The sequence below is a fragment of the Palaemon carinicauda genome, chromosome 5 (genome assembly GCF_036898095.1).
Source record: "Palaemon carinicauda isolate YSFRI2023 chromosome 5, ASM3689809v2, whole genome shotgun sequence".
NCBI classification, from domain to species: domain Eukaryota; kingdom Metazoa; phylum Arthropoda; class Malacostraca; order Decapoda; family Palaemonidae; genus Palaemon; species Palaemon carinicauda.
The window spans coordinates 147,344,284-147,364,011 of record NC_090729.1 but is presented as its reverse complement, the minus strand read 5'-3'; the positions used below and the strand labels follow the sequence as shown (position 1 = coordinate 147,364,011).

The 19,728-nt window shown below is 36.3% G+C and overlaps 1 protein-coding gene across 5 annotated transcripts in view; it reads left to right on the top strand.

Moving 5' to 3' along the window:
• Positions 1 to 19,728, top strand: part of LOC137641535 (uncharacterized) — a 749,997-nt gene that overhangs the window by 684,513 nt on the left and 45,756 nt on the right. For all 5 annotated transcript variants that reach the window (XM_068374188.1, XM_068374187.1, XM_068374186.1 and 2 more), the window contains one exon: positions 266 to 485. In XM_068374188.1, the coding sequence (XP_068230289.1) occupies positions 266 to 485 (220 nt within the window). The remainder of the gene's footprint in view (positions 1 to 265; positions 486 to 19,728) is intronic.

The window sequence follows — 19,728 nt, the reverse complement described above, 5'->3', positions numbered from 1 at the left end:
AACTTTTATAAAGTACAAGTGTAAGGTTTTCTTTACAACTGCCCCACAATATCGTATTTCTTATGGTTTCGAACTTGGAGACAGGTGTCTTGGTGATGTCCGTTGATTGGCCTTCTTCCCACTGGAGAATTCGAGGCATTGAGACGAAGTCAGAGAAAACGTGGGAGAAAAGCTCAGTGGCCCTTTTCTTTAAGGACGTTATCAAGGTCCCTATGCCCCATCTGCAGCGTTTATTTTGAATTAATCTATGTTCCTATTCCTGCAGGCGAGACATCTTCATCAGGTCCAGTGCCTATGCTACATTCTACTTGCCAAACTGCCCTGGTAGGATGCAACGGCGATGAGTCCTGCAGAAGACTTCTTGATCCTGTATTGGCTGTCTGTGACAATCAGTGCAATCGGGAATCCTGCATGACCAATCTCCAGACTTTCTATAGAAACGTCGACTTCAAGTGGGCTATTGAAGTCGCCTTCTGCCTCTGCAAGTAAGTAATATTTACTTTTATTGGAGAATAGTGAAATTATTTTATGCTGAAAGTTCGATGATTTATTACTCCATACACAAAGATATTAATATTTTGTAACGTGCAGACTAAAACGTCTTTCCATATATTTATTCGAATATTGAGAGGTAAAGAGAATTACTGTAGATTCTAAAAGAACAATTTATATAAGAAAACAGGAAAAATTCTTAAGTGAATTCATGTTAGTTGGACGGATTTATAGAATTAGTCATGTTGCCCCGCACTAGGTCTAGGGAGGTCATTCCGGTCCGATTTGCCACTGAAGGAAAACTTCAATTGCACTAAGGAGTAAAAATGCATTGATGTTGGACAAGTAGACCGAAGGAAGTAGGAACAAATGTACAGTAAAGGGCCATAAAGTGTTAGATTTAAGGACTGTCGTTGAAGGAAGTCACCTAACTTCAAGGTTTCTGATTAAGAAAGCTTGACAGGTATTATTGTATTTGTATATATTTTCTTGGAGGTTTAGAGACTTGGTCTTATTACTAGACTACTCAAAATTAGAATACCTGCAGTCGTGTGATTTAATAAAAAATGATGGGAAACATGATCCTAGTTCTGGGTTAGAGCTACTTGAAAAAAATTTTTTTTACATAGTTACATAGATAACTAATGTTAATAAATTAGATACAACTTTTATCCTACATTACTTACAAATATGAAATTTTCATGAATGTCTAAAAGTTTAAAATACACTTTATGAGTGGTAGAGACAGAAGTTCATTGAATTGTTGCATAATGTCCTAGAGACTGATCATATGCACATCACACAAGCTCCCTTTTCATCCTATCTTTGGACCCAAGGGAACAAGGCAGTGGCTACTGATGTCTCGACAGGTAGACATCTTGGTGCCCCATCCCCAGATTACATGAGTTGAAAAAAAAAAGTAGTACTTGGAGGTTAAGCTGATGAACGACTGTTCAGTCACGGTAGATTAGGATATAAACAAATATCCTATAAGAATTTCTCAATAGAATTGCTTGATATGATTGCTCATATTAGAGGATCTCCACTAACTAAGACAATTTGCAGGTAGAGGCTGACATAGAAAGACCAAAAACAGACGCGAGTTAAAAAACATGTCTGAAGTCTTTGTCCTGCAGTGGACTAGTTACGGCTGATTGTGATGATGATGGTAGTGAATTTTATGCCCGAAGTATGAGACACGAATTTGTTCGCCGTTATCCGGGGTACACAAAGCAAATTTCTAGTGTCTAATATATTTTGAGGCATTTAATAGATCTGTGATATTATTCTTCTCAAGGCATTGAGTCTGCAGGTCATCTTTGAGAGAATAAAAGTTCTCAGCGAAAATTTACCTAAGCTCTATTGCGAGGAGTTTATGGTACTGTTTACAGTACAGTATATTACTCACTGAAAGTTATTTCATAATTCTCCTTTTATTTAGTATGTGTTTTTCCATTTTTTTAATGTTTATCCATTATATTTTTTTCCATTTATCGGAAATTTACCTTGAAAATGGTTATGAATATACTTGATGCTAAATTTAAGATAAATGTTTTTCCTCGTTCTTTCGGGATATAAGTTGTATTAGCTAAATCCAGCCAAGTTCGTTTGGTACTAATTACTAGTGAAACTGTAGCGAAAAAAAAATGTGTTGTAATTACACAACACTTACCCCTATTTTAGACCTACTTGAAATGTCGGTGGAATTTTGCCTTTAAAACATAATGACTTTTCCTAGTTTAACCTGCAGTTGCCTCTTTAGATTTTATTTGGGAAAATTATTTAGCTTTAGATCCTAATTATTACTCACAACCAAGTTGACGTTTAACTTATTTATTTATTTTTTTTAACCTCTATAAAAGTTTTTTCCAAGAACCATAAAGTAAGGTATTTAAGGTTACTAGAAACACAAAATATTCGAATATCTTCCTATATCCTTATACTATAATGGTAACCATATTATAACCCCTAGATTTTATGGTCTCTCATTTTTTTTTATATACTTTTCTGTTTTTTCGATCGCATCATCTTACTTGGATCTGTATATTCCAATGAAGATTAATCAAAGTGAAGGCTTATTTTTACACAAAAGTGACAATTGTAATGTGACCATATCACAATTAACACAGTTATCTTCACTTCTGGTTTTTTAAGCTATCTCTTTGATTAGTGATTCTAGTATTGATCCTTCGCTAATCATCTCTAATCCTGTATTCTCCCAAATATTCTCTCCCCATTAGGTCTTGGGGTTTTGCTTCCTTGAAGATTGTTAGAGCCCCAAATTATATATTACATAATTTTCCAAGAATATGCAAGGAAACTTTCTATTGTGCTTTACTGGCCTTCTTTTTACAACCTACTCTGATCCAGTCTGGTTTTATGAAGGACGGTCTCTAAATTCTTTCCGGCTACTGTCCTATTTCATTTAACATAACTCGAGCCAAGTGTGTGTTGAAGTACTTGACAGATAAAAGACTAGTGAGATCCATCTTCAAATTAGAAAATCTGACCTCAAATCTCCTAGCAGGCTACGTCTAAGAAATTGAACTGTACTTCTGTGAAAAACAAAATGGAATAAATGATCCTTTCCACTTTCAAATGGTCGAGGGCCTCTAGATTTTAACCTTATTGTTGAGGAGGATTTAAACACTTAAGTGGGTAAAGTTCTGTAAACATAGATGCTGCAGAAGCAACAAAGGGTTTCACTAAGCAGTTTCATGCAGACTGGTTTGACGAGAACTCTGATACCATACATCAATTACTAAAAAAAACATGGTTTATAAAGCAAAACCCGCTCATCCGCAGTAATAGAGGGACGTAAGAATTAAGGTACATCAAATATGAATGTTATATAATGGCTGGTGTGTTGGAAGGGCTAAGGAAATTCAAGATTTTGCATATAAAAAAACTTGCAAAGCTTTTATAATGCCATTAAATCCATCATTGGGCTTAATAAAAATGCCATCACTCCAGTTAGCCCACTTGATGACACACCATCTTCAAAAAACAAACTGACATTGTAAACCACTGGGTTGAATAGTTCCATGCTTCACTAAACCATCAAATGCCGTTTGAAGATTCGGTTATGATGCTCTGCCTAGCGTACCAGTTATCCAGGACCTCGACAGTAAAAGTCATTAACGAAAGCAAAAGCTGCTGTTCAGATTGAATTCCTGGTGAAATTTTCAAGCATGGCGACTACCTTCTCAAAAGGGAGCTGCACTAGATCATGTAGGGCAATAAAGAAGAGAGAAGATACTACAACAACTAACGAGATTGTTTCCTTCGTCTGCAGCAGGTAGAATACTAACTAGAGATGCTCTTGCCCTCTACTAAATCCATATCTTTATCTATGCTAACAAAGACAGTGCAACTTAAGAAAGGAAAAAGAGACCAGTGGCATGATTCTTACCCTGAAGCAAATACAGGAGAAAGGTTGAGGGCAAAATACAGACTTATACATAGTTTTTATTTCCCTTATCAAACCCTTTGGCACGGGCCCCTGAGTGCTCTTATGGAAGATTCTTGCTAAAGAATTCCTAGCATTTTTCTCAAACTTTCTCAGCTCTTTCACTCCAGCATGGGAGCAAAAGTCTGTACTGACACCGTGAATCATCATTCCTCCTTGTGGAAATGAGATTAAAGTACAATGATGTTGTTGCCAGTATCAGTTTCAGTCTTTCATTTCAATAATGATTTCATTGCAGGAAAATATTAAGAGAAAAAGATGGGAACTATATAGAATATCGAATGGATGGTAGGCCGTTCATCATTAGGCAGCTACATGCCCATTCAAAAACACATCTTACACTCTATGCTCAATATACCAGTTACTTTGCTTACAGATGAATATAAGAACATCAAATATCCTAGTGCTACAAAACTAAACAAAATCAGATTATGCTAGTCTTTACAATTAATGATACAAAATTGTGGTTAGTGCCATTTTTTAAAGACTTTGGTAGCATTATTTCTTCCATCACTGAGATTGACTATGATGTACTAGAGAAAATGATAAACAGGGTTTCACATGCTTTTGGCAAGCTGGGGACTATGGTTTTCCTGATTAAAGCTTGATTAGCACTCTCATTCTCAAGTTGCCCCATCCTCATCACTCCTATATTGGCATGATTCAACTCTCATACTTCTTATGTTCTCAGAAATCTTGTTAACGCTCAGAATTTCAAGTTGCCCCATCCTCATAAATCCTGTTTTTTGCATGATTCAAGTTTCCATACTTCTTATGTTCCCAGAAATCTGGATGATACCCTTAATCTTAAGTTGCCCTATTCTCATCACTCCTATGTTTGCATGATTCAACTTTCCAGGCTTCTTGCGTTCCTAAAAATCTGGTTACTACTCTCATTCTCAAGTTACACTATTTTCGTCACTCCTATGTTTGCGTGAGTCAACTTTCCATGCTCCTTATGTTCCAAGAAATCTGGATACTATTATCATTCTTAAGGTGCCCTATCCTCATCACTCCTCTCTTTGCATGATTCAACTTAACTTGTTTCTTATGTTCCCAAAAATTTGGTTCGTGCTCTTAATCACAAGTTGCTCTGTCCTCATCACTTCTATGTTTGCATCATTCAACTTTCTATGCTTGTCATGTTCCCAGTAATTTGGATACTACTATCATTCTCAAGTTTCCATATCCTCATTATTCCTATGTTTGTATGATTCAACTTTCTATGCTTGTTATGATCACAGAAATCTGGTTAGCACTCTTATTCTCATGTTACCTTATCCTCATCACTAATTTTGCCTAATTCAACTTTTCATGCTTTTTATAGGCTCAGAAATCTGGTTACTGCTCTCAGTCTCAAGTTACCTTATCCTCATCACTCTTGTGTTTGCAAGATTCAACTTTTCATGATTCTTATGTTCCCAGATATCTGGTTAACGTTCTCATTCTCAAGTTGCCCGATCTTCAACATTCTTATTTTTACATGACTCAACTTTTCATGCTTCTTATGATCCCAGAAATTTGGTTACTGCTCTCATTGCAAGTTACCTTATCCTCACCACTCCTATGTTTGCATGATTCAACGTTTCATGCTTCTTATGATCCCAGAAATCTGGTTACTGCTCTCATTACAAGTTACCTTATCGTCATCACTCCTATGTTTGCATAATTGAATTTTTCATGCTTCTTATGATCCCAGAAATTTGGTTACTGCTCTCATTGCAAGTTACCTTATCCTCACCACTCCTATGTTTGCATGATTCAACGTTTCATGCTTCTTATGATCCCAGAAATCTGGTTACTGCTCTCATTACAAGTTACCTTATCGTCATCACTCCTATGTTTGCATAATTGAATTTTTCATGCTTCTTATGATCCCAGAAATTTGGTTACTGCTCTCATTGCAAGTTACCTTATCCTCATCACTCCTATGTTTGCACGATTCAACTTTTCATGATTCTTATGTTCCCAGATATCAGGTTAACGCTCTCATTCTCAGGTTGTCCTATCCTCAACATTCCTATGTTTGCATGATTCAACTCTTCATGCTTCTTATGATCCCAGAAATCTGGTTACTACTCTCATTGTCAAGTTGCCTTATCCTCATCACTCTTATGTTTGCAAGATTCAACTTTTCATAATTCTTATGTTCCCAGGTATCTGGTTAACGCTCTCATTCTCAAGTTGCCTTACCCTCATCACTGCTATGTTTACAAGATTCTACTTTTCATGTTTCTTATAATCCCAGAAATCTGGTAAGCTCTCATTCTCAAGTTGCCTTACCCTCATCACTGCTATGTTTGCAAGATTCAACTTTTCATGTTTCTTGTGATATGCTCTCATTTTCAAGTTGCCTTACCCTCATCACTGCTATGTTTACAAGATTCAACTTTTCATGTTTCGCGTGATCCCAGAAATTTGGTTAACGCTCTCATTGTCAAGTTGCCTTACTGTCATCACTGCCATGTTTGTAAGATTCAACTTTTCATGTTTCTTATGATCCCAGAAATCTGGTTAACGCTCTCATTCTCAAGTTGCCTTACCCTCATCACTGCTATGTTTGCAAAATTCAACTTTTCATGTTTCTTGTGATCCCAGAAATCTGGTTAACGCTCTCATTCTCAAGTTGCCTTACCCTCATCACTGCTATGTTTACAAGATTCAACTTTTCATGTTTCTTGTGATCCCAGAAATCTGGTTACTGCTCTCATTGCAAGTTACCTTATCCTCTTCACTCCTATGTTTTCATGATTCAACTTTTCATGCCTCTCATGATCCCAGAAATCTGGTTACTGCTCTCATTGCAAGTTCCCTTATCCTCATCACTCCTATGATTGCATGATTCAACTTTTCATGTTTCTTATGATCCCTGAAAACTGGTTACTGCTCTCATTGCAAGTTATCTTATCCCCATCGCTCCTATGTTTGCATGATTAAACTTTTCATGCTTATTATGATCCCAGGAATCTGGTTACTTCTCTCATTGCAAGTTACCTTATCCTCATCACTCCTATGTTTGCATAATTCAAGTTTTCATGCTTCTTGTGATCCCAGAAATCTGGTTACTGCTCTCATTGCAAGTTACCATATTCTCATTACTCTTATGTTTGCAGGATTCAACTTTTCATGTTTCCTATGATCCCAGAAATCTGGTTACTGCTCTCATTGCCAGTTACCTTATCGTCATCACTCCTTTGTTTGCGTAATTTTACTTTCACTGCTTCTTATGTTCCCGAAAATCTGGTTACTGCTCTCATTCTCAAGTTACCTTCTCCTCATCACTGCTATGTTTGCAAGATTCAACTTTTCATGTTTCTTGTGATCCTAGAAATCTAGTTAACGCTCTCATTTTCAAGTTGCCTTACCCTCATCACTGCTATGTTTGCAAGTTTCAACTTTTCATGTTTCTTGTGATCTTAGAAATCTGGTTAACGCTTTCATTCTCAAGTTGCCTTACCCTCATCATTGTTATGTTTGCAAGATTAAACTTTTCATGTTTCTTGTCATCCCAAAAATCTGGTGAACGCTCTCATTCTCAAGTTGCCTTACCCTCATCACTGCTATGTTTGCAAGATTCAACTTTTCGTGTTTCGTGTGATCCCAGAAATCTGGTTAACGCTCTCATTGTCAAGTTGCCTTACTGTCATCACTGCCATGTTTGCAAGATTCAACTTTTCATGTTTCTTATGATCTCAGAAATCTGGTTAACGCTCTCATTCTCAAGTTGCCTTACCCTCATCACTGCTATGTTTGCAAAATTCAACTTTTCACGTTTCTTGTGATCCCAGAAATCTAGTTAACTCTCTTTCTCAAGTTGCCTTACCCTCATCACTACTGTTTGCAAGATTCAACTTTTCATGTTTCTTATGATCCCAGAAATCTGGTTAACGCTCTCATTCTCAAGTTGCCTTACCCACATCACTGCTATGTTTACAAGATTCAACTTTTCATGTTTCTTGTGATCCCAGAAATCTGGTTACTGCTCTCATTGCAAGTTACCTTATCCTCTTCACTCCTATGTTTTCATGATTCAACTTTTCATGCCTCTCATGATCCCAGAAATCTGGTTACTGCTCTCAATGCAAGTTCCCTTATCCTCATCACTCCTATGATTGCATGATTCAACTTTTCATGCATCTTATGATCCCGGGAATCTGGTTACTGCTCTCATTGAGAGTTAGCTTATCCTCATCACTCCCCCTTTGCAGGATTCAGCTTTTCATGTTTCTTATGATCCCAGAAAACTGGTTACTGCTCTCATTGCAAGTTATCTTATCCCCATCGCTCCTATGTTTGCATGATTCAACTTTTCATGCTTCTTATGATCCCAGGACTCTGGTTACTGCTCTCATTGCAAGTTACCTTATCCTCATCACTCCTATGTTTGCATAATTCAAGTTTTCATGCTTCTTGTGATCCCAAAAATCTGGTTACTGCTCTCATTGCAAGTTACCTTATCCTCATTACTCTTATGTTTGCAGGATTCAACTTTTCATGTTTCCTATGATACCAGAAATCTGGTTACTGCTCTCATTGCAAGTTACCTTATCGTCATCACTCCTATGATTGCATGATTCAACTTTTCATGCATCTTATGATCCCGGGAATCTGGTCACTGCTCTCATTGCAAGTTAGCTTATCCTCATCACTCCCCCTTTGCAGGATTCAGCTTTTCATGTTTCTTACGATCCCTGAAAACTGGTTACTGCTCTCATTGCAAGTTATCTTATCCCCATCGCTCCTATGTTTGCATGATTCAACTTTTCATGCTTATTATGATCCCAGGAATCTGGTTAACGCTCTCATTCTCAAGTTGCCTTACCCTCATCACTGCTATGTTTACAAGATTCAACTTTTCATGTTTCTTGTGATCCCAGAAATCTGGTTACTGCTCTCATTGCAAGTTACCTTATCCTCTTCACTCCTATGTTTTCATGATTCAACTTTTCATGCCTCTCATGATCCCAGAAATCTGGTTACTGCTCTCATTGCAAGTTACCTTATCGTCATCACTCCTATGTTTGCGTAATTTTACTTTCACTGCTTCTTATGTTCCCGAAAATCTGGTTACTGCTCTCATTCTCAATTTACCTTCTCCTCATCACTGCTATGTTTGCAAGATTCAACTTTTCATGTTTCTTGTGATCCTAGAAATCTAGTTAACGCTCTCATTTTCAAGTTGCCTTACCCTCATCACTGCTATGTTTGCAAGTTTCAACTTTTCATGTTTCTTGTGATCTTAGAAATCTGGTTAACGCTTTCATTCTCAAGTTGCCTTACCCTCATCATTGTTATATTTGCAAGATTCAACTTTTCATGTTTCTTGTGATCCCAAAAATCTGGTTAACGCTCTCATTCTCAAGTTGCCTTACCCTCATCACTGCTATGTTTGCAAGATTCAACTTTTCGTGTTTCGTGTGATCCCAGAAATCTGGTTAACGCTCTCATTGTCAAGTTGCCTTATTGTCATCACTGCCATGTTTGCAAGATTCAACTTCTCATGTTTCTTATGATCTCAGAAATCTGGTTAACGCTCTCATTCTCAAGTTGCCTTACCCTCATCACTGCTATGTTTGCAAAATTCAACTTTTCATGTTTCTTGTGATCCCAGAAATCTAGTTAACTCTCTTTCTAAAGTTGCCTTACCCTCATCACTGCTGTTTGCAAGATTCAACTTTTCATGTTTCTTATGATCCCAGAAATGTTTACAAGATTCAACTTTTCATGTTTCTTGTGATCCCAGAAATCTGGTTACTGCTCTCATTGCAAGTTACCTTATCCTCTTCACTCCTATGTTTTCATGATTCAACTTTTCATGCCTCTCATGATCCCAGAAATCAGGTTACTGCTCTCATTGCAAGTTCCCTTATCCTCATCACTCCTATGATTGCATGATTCAACTTTTCATGCATCTTATGATCCCGGGAATCTGGTTACTGCTCTCATTGAGAGTTAGCTTATCCTCATCACTCCCCCTTTGCAGGATTCAGCTTTTCATGTTTCTTATGATCCCAGAAAACTGGTTACTGCTCTCATTGCAAGTTACCTTATCCTCATCACTCCTATGTTTGCATAATTCAAGTTTTCATGCTTCTTGTGATCCCAAAAATCTGGTTACTGCTCTCATTGCAAGTTACCTTATCCTCATTACTCTTGTGTTTGCAGGATTCAACTTTTCATGTTTCCTATGATCCCAGAAATCTGGTTACTGCTCTCATTGTAAGTTACCTTATCGTCATCACACCTATGTTTGCGTAATTTTACTTTCACTGCTTCTTATGTTCCCAAAAATCTGGTTACTGCTCTCATTCTCAAGTTACCTTCTCTTCATCACTGCTATGTTTGCAAGATTCAGCTTTTCATGTTTCTTGTGATCCTAGAAATCTGGTTAACGCTCTCATTTTCAAGTTGCCCTACCCTCATCACTGCTATAATTGCAAGATTCATCTTTTCATGTTTCTTGTGATCCTAGAAATCTGGTTAACGCTTTCATTCTCAAGTTGCCTTACCCTCATCATTGCTATGTTTGCAAGATTACACTTTTCATGTTTCTTGTGATCCCAAAAATCTGGTTAACGCTCTCATTCTTAAGTTGCCTTACCCTCATCACTGCTATGTTTGCAAGATTCAACTTTTCATGTTTCGCGTGATCCCGGAAATCTGGTTAACGCTCTCATTTTCAAGTTGCCTTACCCTCATCACTGCTATGTTTGCAAGATTCAACTTTTCATGTTTCGCGTGATCCCAGAAATCTGGTTAACGCTCTCATTCTCAAGTTGCCTTACCTTCATCACTGCTATGTTTGCAAGATTCAACTTTTCAAGTTTCTTATGATCCCAGAAATCTGGTTACTGCTCTCATTGCAAGTTACCTTATCCTCTTCACCCCTATGTTTTCATGATTCAACTTTTCATGCCTCTCATGATCCCAGAAATCTGGTTACTGCTCTCATTGCAAGTTCCCTTATCCTCATCACTCCTATGATTGCATGATTCAACTTTTCATGCATCTTATGATCCCGGGAATCTGGTTACTGCTCTCATTGCAAGTTAGCTTATCCTCATCACTCCCCCTTTGCAGGATTCAGCTTTTCATGTTTCTTATGATCCCAAAAAACTGGTTACTGCTCTCATTGCAAGTTATCTTATCCCCCTCGCTCCTATGTTTGCATGATTCAACTTTTCATGCTTCTTATGATCCCAGGAATCTGGTTACTGCTCTCATTGCAAGTTACCTTATCCTCATCACTCCTATGTTTGCATAATTCAAGTTTTCATGCTTCTTGTGATTCCAGAAATCTGGTTACTGCTCTCATTGCAAGTTACCTTATCCTCACTACGCTTATGTTTGCAGGATTCAACTTTTCATGTTTCCTATGATCCCAGAAATCTGGTTACTGCTCTCATTGCAAGTTACCTTATCGTCATCACTCCTATGTTTGCGTAATTTTACTTTCACTGCTTCTTATGTTCCCAAAAATCTGGTTACTGCTCTCATTCTCAAGTTACCTTCTCCTCATCACTGCTATGTTTGCAAGATTCAACTTTTCATGTTTCTTGTGATCCTAGAAATCTGGTTAACGCTCTCATTTTCAAGTTGCCTTACCCTCATCACTGCTATGTTTGCAAGATTCAACTTTTCATGCTTTTTATGATCCTAGAAATCTGGTTAACACTTTCATTCTCAAGTTGCCTTACCCTCATCATTGCTATGTTTGCAAGATTCAACTTTTCATGTTTCTTGTGATCCCAAAAATCTGGTTAACGCTCTCATTCTCAAGTTGCCTTACCCTCATCACTGCTATGTTTGCAAGATTCAACTTTTCATGTTTCTTGTGATCCCGGAAATCTGGTTAACGCTCTCATTCTCAAGTTGCCTTACCCTCATCACTGCTATGTTTGTAAGATTCAACTTTTCATGTTTCTTGTGATCCCAGAAATCTGGTTAACGCTCTCATTCTCAAGTTGCCTTACCTTCATCACTGCTATGTTTGCAAGATTCAATTTTTCAAGTTTCTTATGATCCCAGAAATCTGGTTAACGCTCTCATTCTCAAGTTGCATTAATCTCATAACTGCTATATTTGGAAGATTCAACTTTTCATGTTTCTTGTGATCCCAAAAATCTGGTTAACGCTCTCATTCTCAAGTTGCCTTACCCTCATCACTGCTATGTTTGCAAGATTCAACTTTTCATGTTTCTTGTGATCCCGGAAATCTGGTTAACACTCTCATTCTCAAGTTGCCTTACCCTCATCACTGCTATGTTTGTAAGATTACACTTTTCATGTTTCTTGTGATCCCAGAAATCTGGTTAACGCTCTCATTCTCAAGTTGCCTTACCTTCATCACTGCTATGTTTGCAAGATTCAATTTTTCAAGTTTCTTATGATCCCAGAAATCTGGTTAACGCTCTCATTCTCAAGTTGCATTAATCTCATAACTGCTATATTTGGAAGATTCAACTTTTCATGTTTCTTTTGATCCTAGAAATCTGGTTAACGCTCTCATTCTCAAGTTGCCTCACCCTCATCACTGCTATGTTTGCAAGATTCAACTTTTCATGTTTCTTGCGATCCTAGAAATCTGGTTAACGCTCTCATTCTCAAGTTGCCTCACCCTCATCACTGCTATGTTTGCAAGATTCAACTTTTCATGTTTTTTATGATCCCAGAAATCTGGTTAACGCTCCCATTCTCAAGTTGCCTCACCCTCATCACTGCTATGTTTGCAAGATCCAACTTTTCATGTTTTTTATGATCCCAGAAATCTGGTTAACGCTCTCATTCTCAAGTTGCCTCATCCTCATCACTGCTATGATTGCAAGATTCAACTTTTCATGTTTTTTACGATCCCAGAAATCTGGTTAACACTCTCATTCTCAAGTTGCCTTACCCTCATCACTGCTATGTTTGCAAAATTAAACTTTTCAAGTTTCTTGTGATCCCAGAAATCTGATTAACACTCTCATTCTCAAGTTGCCTTACTGTCATCACTGCTATGTATGAAAGATTAAACTTTTCATGTTTCTTATGATCCCAGAAATCTGGTTAACGCTCTCATTCTCAAGTTGCCTTACCCTCATCACTGCTATGTTTGCAAGATTCAACTTTTCATGTGTCTTGTGATCCCAGAAATCTGGTTAACGCTCTCATTCTCAAGTTGCCATACCCTCATCACTGCTATGTTTGCAAGATTCAACTTTTCATGTTTCTTATGATCCCGGAAATCTGGTTAACGCTCTCACTTTCAAGTTGCCATACCCTCATCACTGCTATGTTTGCAAGATTCAACTTTTCATGTTTCTTGTGATCCCAGAAATCTGGTTAATGCTCTCATTCTCAAGTTGCCTCACCCTCATCACTGCTATGTTTGCAAGATTCAACTTTTCATGTTTCTTACGATCCCAGAAATCTGGTTAACGCTCTCATTCTCAAGTTGCCTTACCCTCATCACTGCTATGTTTGCAAGATTCAACTTTTTGTGTTTCTTGTGATCCCAGAAATCTGGTTAACGCTCTCACTTTCAAGTTGCCATACCCTCATCACTGCTATGTTTGCAAGATTCAACTTTTCATGTTTCTTATGATCCCAGAAATTTGGTTAACATTCTCATTCTCAAGTTGCCATACCCTCATCACTGCTATGTTTGCAAGATTCAACTTTTCATGTTTCTTATGATTCCAGAAATCTGGTTAACGTTCTCATTCTCAAGTTGCCTTATCCTCATCACTGCTATGTTTGCAAGATTCAACTTTTCATGTTTCTTATGATCCCAGAAATCTGGTTACTGCTCTCATTGCAAGTTACCTTATCCTCTCCACTCCTATGTTTGCAGGATTCAACTTTTCATGTTTTTTTTTTTCATCCCAGAAATCTGGTTATTGCTCTCATTGCAAGTTACCTTATCCTCATCACTCCTCTGTTTGCAAGATTCAACTTTTCATGTTTCTTATGTCCCAAAAAATCTGGTTAATGCTCTCAGTCATAAGTTGTTCTGTCTCCCTTACACCTATATTTGCGTAATTTTACTTTCACTGCTTCATATGTTCCCAAAAATCTGGTTACTGCTCTCATTTTCATGTTGCCCTATCCTCATCACTCCTATGTTTGCAGGATTTAACTTTTCATGTTTCTTTTGATCCCAGAAATCTGGTTACTGCTCTCATTGCAAGTTACCTTATCCTCATCACTCCTCTGTTTGCAAGATTCATTATTTCATGTTTCTTATGTTCTCAGAAATCCGGTTAATGCTCTCAGTCATAAGTTGTTCCGTCTCCATTACACCTATGTTTGCATGATTTTACTTTCAATGCTTCTTATGTTTTCAGTATCTGGGTAGTAGGTTGACTAGGGCACCAGCCACCCGTTGATATAGTACCGCTGGAGTTATGGGGTCCTTTGACTGGCCAGACAGCACTACATTGCACCCTTCTCTCTGGTTATGGTTCATTTTTCCTTTGCCTACATATACACCGAATAGTCTGGCATATTCCTTACAAATTCTCCTCTGTCGTCATACACCTGACAACACTGACGTTACCAGCCAATCCTCTTCATCTAAGGGGTTAACTACTGCACTGTAATTGTTCAGTGGCTACTTTCCTCTTGGTAACGGTAAAAGAGACGCTTTAGGTATGGTAAGCAGCTCTTCTAGGAGATGGACACTCCAAAATCAAACCATTGTTCTCTAGTCTTGAATAGTTCCATAGGCTCTGTACCATGGTCTTCCACTGTCTTGGGTTAGAGTTCTCTTGCTTGAGGATACACTCGGGCACACTATTCTGTCTTATTCCTCTTCCTCTTGTTTTGTAAAAGTTTTTATAGTTTATATAGGAAATTTTTATTTTGGTGGTGTTATTGTTCTTAAACTATTTTTCCTTGTGTCCTTTCCTCACTGGGCTACTTTTCCCTGTTCGAGCCCCTGGGTTTATAGCATCTTACTTTTCAACTAGGGCTGTAGCTTAGCTAGTAGTAATAATAATAATAATAATAACAATAATAATAATAATAATAATAACTGTGCTGCTATTCTCAAATTACCCGATTCTCTTCACACCTATGATTGCATGATTCAACTTTCCATGCATTTTATGTTCCTAGAAATCTGGTTAACGCTCTCAATCACAATTTGTTCTATTCTCGTTACTTCTATGTTTCAATGTTTCAACTCTCCATGTTTCGTATATTACTAGAAATGGGGCTAACGCTCTCAATCCCAAGGTGCCTTATCCTCATCACTCCTATGTTTGCATAATATAATTTTCCATACTTTTTATGTTCCAATGAATCTGATTAGCGCTCTCAATTTCAAGTTGATCTATCCTCATCCTTCTCAACTATCAAGTCTTGTCTTATGAACCTATTTGGATAAAGAGCTCGTCGTTTATTTTCCTCTAATACACAGTATTTACTCTTTTCTTTGTTTCTTTTTCATTCAAATCTTCAGTCATTTTTCATGTAAAGATAATTGCACCCCCTTTTTTTACCAATATTTTGATTATGCTGGTCTTTTGAAACTTGTGGAGAGACCACGTTATTCATAAATTAAATCGTTAAATGGACTTACAAATTTAAATGTCCTTGTTCTTATTTTCATCTAAATTGCTAAAGTTTTGCACTGATTTTAATCCATGTCCTTGATATCAACATTTGATATAACCTTTTTAACAGAAGTTTTCTTTTTCTGAAACAAACAAAAAATATAGCTCTAGTGCTGCCGGTTCAAGTTTTGTCATTTTGAAATATATTGTCACAGATCCAGACTGCAGCATTGTGAAACATTGATTACAGAGTAATTTTTGTAGGCATGTATTTTCTTTTTTTCAAAACAAACCAAGGACTTCGCTATAAATTTTACATTTACAAGAATATTATATGAATTTGACCACTAGGAATGATTTTCTTATTTGTTTTATTTTTGAAACAAGGTAGCATATGTAACTATTGTTGTTTAAAGATAATCAACAACAAAAAACAGTCCTTTATAGAATAAGTTTTGAAATATCAACATTCATGCCAAACCACTAATAATCCTGTAAGATTTTTATTTGAGTAGATCTTTAATTTCTGAAAAAAAAAAAATCTAAGTGGGCGTTTTGAAGTTTTTACTATTGTTTCTAACTTTATTTTTCGTGAAATTTTACGGTTGTAAAGATAAAAAACCGTATAGATCCTATGAATATATCTATTTTTTATTTTTGCTGAAACCGATACAGTATGACTACTGTCCAAGTCAGTGTTCGCATGTTGAAACATACGCTCTAGTATGTTTAATTTGGATACATCCTTATGTTTCTAAAATTCAGGCATGACTATACAGTAGATCTATAGGCCCCTAGCTCACTATGCTGAAACACAGACTTCTCTTCACATTGCACTATACAGTGTATGTAATAACAGTAATTCCGAGAAATAGGACGGACTTCATTTGGATATTATTAATCGATATTGCAGGTCTTCTCTCAAGTCAAGACATTCTTTCAAGTAACTTTCCCTTAGCTGATTATGTAGCCTAATCATAATTTTGATCCTGTGGTAAATCTGGTTTTGATACTGTTTTTTTCCCGAGTGTAGGCTAAGGTCCGAAGCTATTGGCAGCAGTACGCCACAGTATAGCCTATATATAAAAAAAAAAAAAAAACAGCAAAGAAAAAAAAAATTTAGAAACAAGTCTAATAAAACGTCTAATCCACATCCTAGAAATAAAATAAATCAAATACTATATTTGATATAATTCTACTTTTTACCATCAAGAAAGACAAAACTAGTGAAAATGCATAATGCATTTTTCTAGTTTGCATTTTCATGAGTATACCATGAAAACCCAAATAGGTTTAGCATTTACTGACATAATGACTCTCAGTTGAAGTGGGAAAGATTAACTAAAAGTCATTTTATAGCGATTATTTACCAAAATAACTTAGTTCTATCTTTAGTGGACAAAGTTGAGATTGTATATCTCTATTTAAGTATATATATTTTCTTCTCTTTATTATCTAGATAAGGATAAACAGTAAGGATAAAGGACTTTAGAAACATCCTGACGAACTTTGTTTTAAATTCATTCAATTTTTTTCTTATCTTATCCCTCCATAAAAAAAGCTATAATAAACAGAGCCGGTTTTTCGTGTTAAAAATGATTGCGAGATGATTCATTCATTACATTCCGCTCAACATTCATCAAATTACTATAAGATATAAAAAATCTTGAATCTAAACATTCCCTTAAAGACAAAAATGCATGATGCATACGGGATAATAATTATTTTAGTGCTTTTTATCCTAAAACTTATATCTTAGACAATTTTGATAACAGGAAGCCTACATTCTTATATTGATTTTAGCACATTTCATATAACCTGATTAATCGCGCGCACGCACGCACGCATTCGCACACATACACACACACACACATATATATATATATATGTATAATTATATATATATATATATATATATATATGATATATTTATATATGTATATATATGTATATGTGTGTATATATATATAGATATATACAATATGTGTGTGTCTATATATATATATATATATATATATATATATATATATATATATATATATATATATATACAGGTATTTTTATCTGTTACAGTGGAGGATATGCGTTAAGTCTATCAAAGTATTTTGAATGCATGGCAGCAGAATTATTTTTAGTGAGTAGTAAAGTTTTAGCTATCATATCCTCTGGTTATCTTCCATAATTTTTTTTTATTTCAGAGAGGTATTTCTGTTTTCACTTTGAATGTCTGTGCTCGAGTTAGTGCCTAGTACCGGGTGCCTTTCCTTCCGTACATTGTCAAACGGGAATGGACTTCAAAGGAGGCAAATCGAATTATCAGTATCTTGCAGTCCTGGGTCCAAAGGTTAAGCTGCGATAGATTTTCCCTAGTGAACGATCTTTCTGTTACTACGAGCTATAGATGGAGGGTTTTAGTGGCACATACTGTAGGTGTGCCTGCTGAGACGGCAGGAGCTAGTGCCTTGCTTCTCGAGGACTCTCCTGATTTGCTGCTGTTGCACACTTGCAAATTTTAAAAGATCTTAGAATTTAATGTCTTAACATCGTAAAGCACAGATTAAAGCGTGACTCTTGGGTTAGGTATATGATTAGATAATCAGTAATTTGTTATGAATATTGTAAAGATTAAAGTATATCATTAAAACGTTCCATATATCGCTTACATTGATGGAAGTTTTACCATTCTAAAATAACAACTCCTGTATGATACATGGAAATGTGGGTTTTATCCCTTTGAACAGTATGGTGCCAACCTGTAACTGAAATGTTTGTTCTTAGCAAAACAGTTTTACCTAGACTATTGACCGACCATACTCCAATATCAAAAGTAGGCCTTCTTCTTCTGCTTCCTCTCTGAATTATCCCTAGTCAAATTTTTCCAATAGAAACTAAAAAGTCGCTCAGGATTTCATAAGTCTCTAATTCTAACGACTATACGTCTTCAGTAGATGCAATTGATATCAATTTCAAGGAAATTTTCTTAATAGTCTTTTTGGCTGCTTGTTCATACTCTATCGTAATCATTGAAATATTTAAGCTTTGACTTTCCGTTATAAACGTGAAAATAATGTCATAAGTCTTCATCCTTTGTGCTTGACAAACAGTATACTTTTACTTACTTACTTTGATGGCTGCTTTTCGGTCCCATTCAGCAGGAGAACCCCACTCTCTACAGGACCTCCACTGTCCTTTCACTTTGTTTGTTCAGAGTATTTATTGTTTCAGATCACGTATTGTTCATTTACTGTTAAGTAGTCACTGTTGTAAGACTGTTTAAATAAGAAAGTCTTCAGTTTCCCCTTGAAAGCCCTAATGTCTTCAATCATTCGAATGTTTCGTGGGAGCTCATTATATAGTCTCGGAGCCGCATATTTAAAGGCTCTGGAGCCTAAAGTAGACATATATCTAGGTTCCAACAGTTTGAAGCCATCGACACGATTTGTTGGCTGCGCAATATGTAGCAATTCTCTTAAACTATTTTAGACGACCGGTTCTGATAACTTGGTGGGTTATTGTACATATTTTAAATTCAATTCTCGCTTTAATCGACCTTGCTTCTCTGTTTATTACGTTTTGTAATTTTTTAAGTTGCACTTTTGGTGAATTGTAATAGATAGAGTTGCAGTAGTCAATCCTGGTAATAACACAGTTTTCAAAAGTTTCTTTACAGAATTTTCGTCCAGGTACTTTTTTATAAACGCAATATTTCTTAGATGATAACCAACAGTTTTTATTACATTATTTATTTGACAGGTTACAGTCAAGAAATACACCTAGATCTCGAACTTTACTAGATATCGGCACATAGTCATTATTTATGTTCATGTGAATATCACCCAAGTTTATCACGCTGTTTCTCTTACCACCATGAATTCAGTTTTGTTCTCATTTAATTTTAGTTGTTTAAATGTCATCCATTCTCTAACACTATCAAGGATTCGGTTTAGAGTTTCAGTAGTGTCATGTATATCATTTATGGAGAAGTAAAATTGTGTCATCCGCAAATAGTTTGAACTTCATGCCATGACTTTGCAGTATTTTCCATAAACCAATAGTATAGATGCAGAATAAGATTGGGCCAAGTACACTCCCCTGGGGTACCCCTCTGTTTAAGGGTTCATATGATGAATAAGAGTTTCCAATTTGTACATAGTAATTTCTATCAACTAAGTAGTCTTTTAGGTATTCGAAGGCTTGATCTTCAACGCCGGTGGACTGTAGATCATT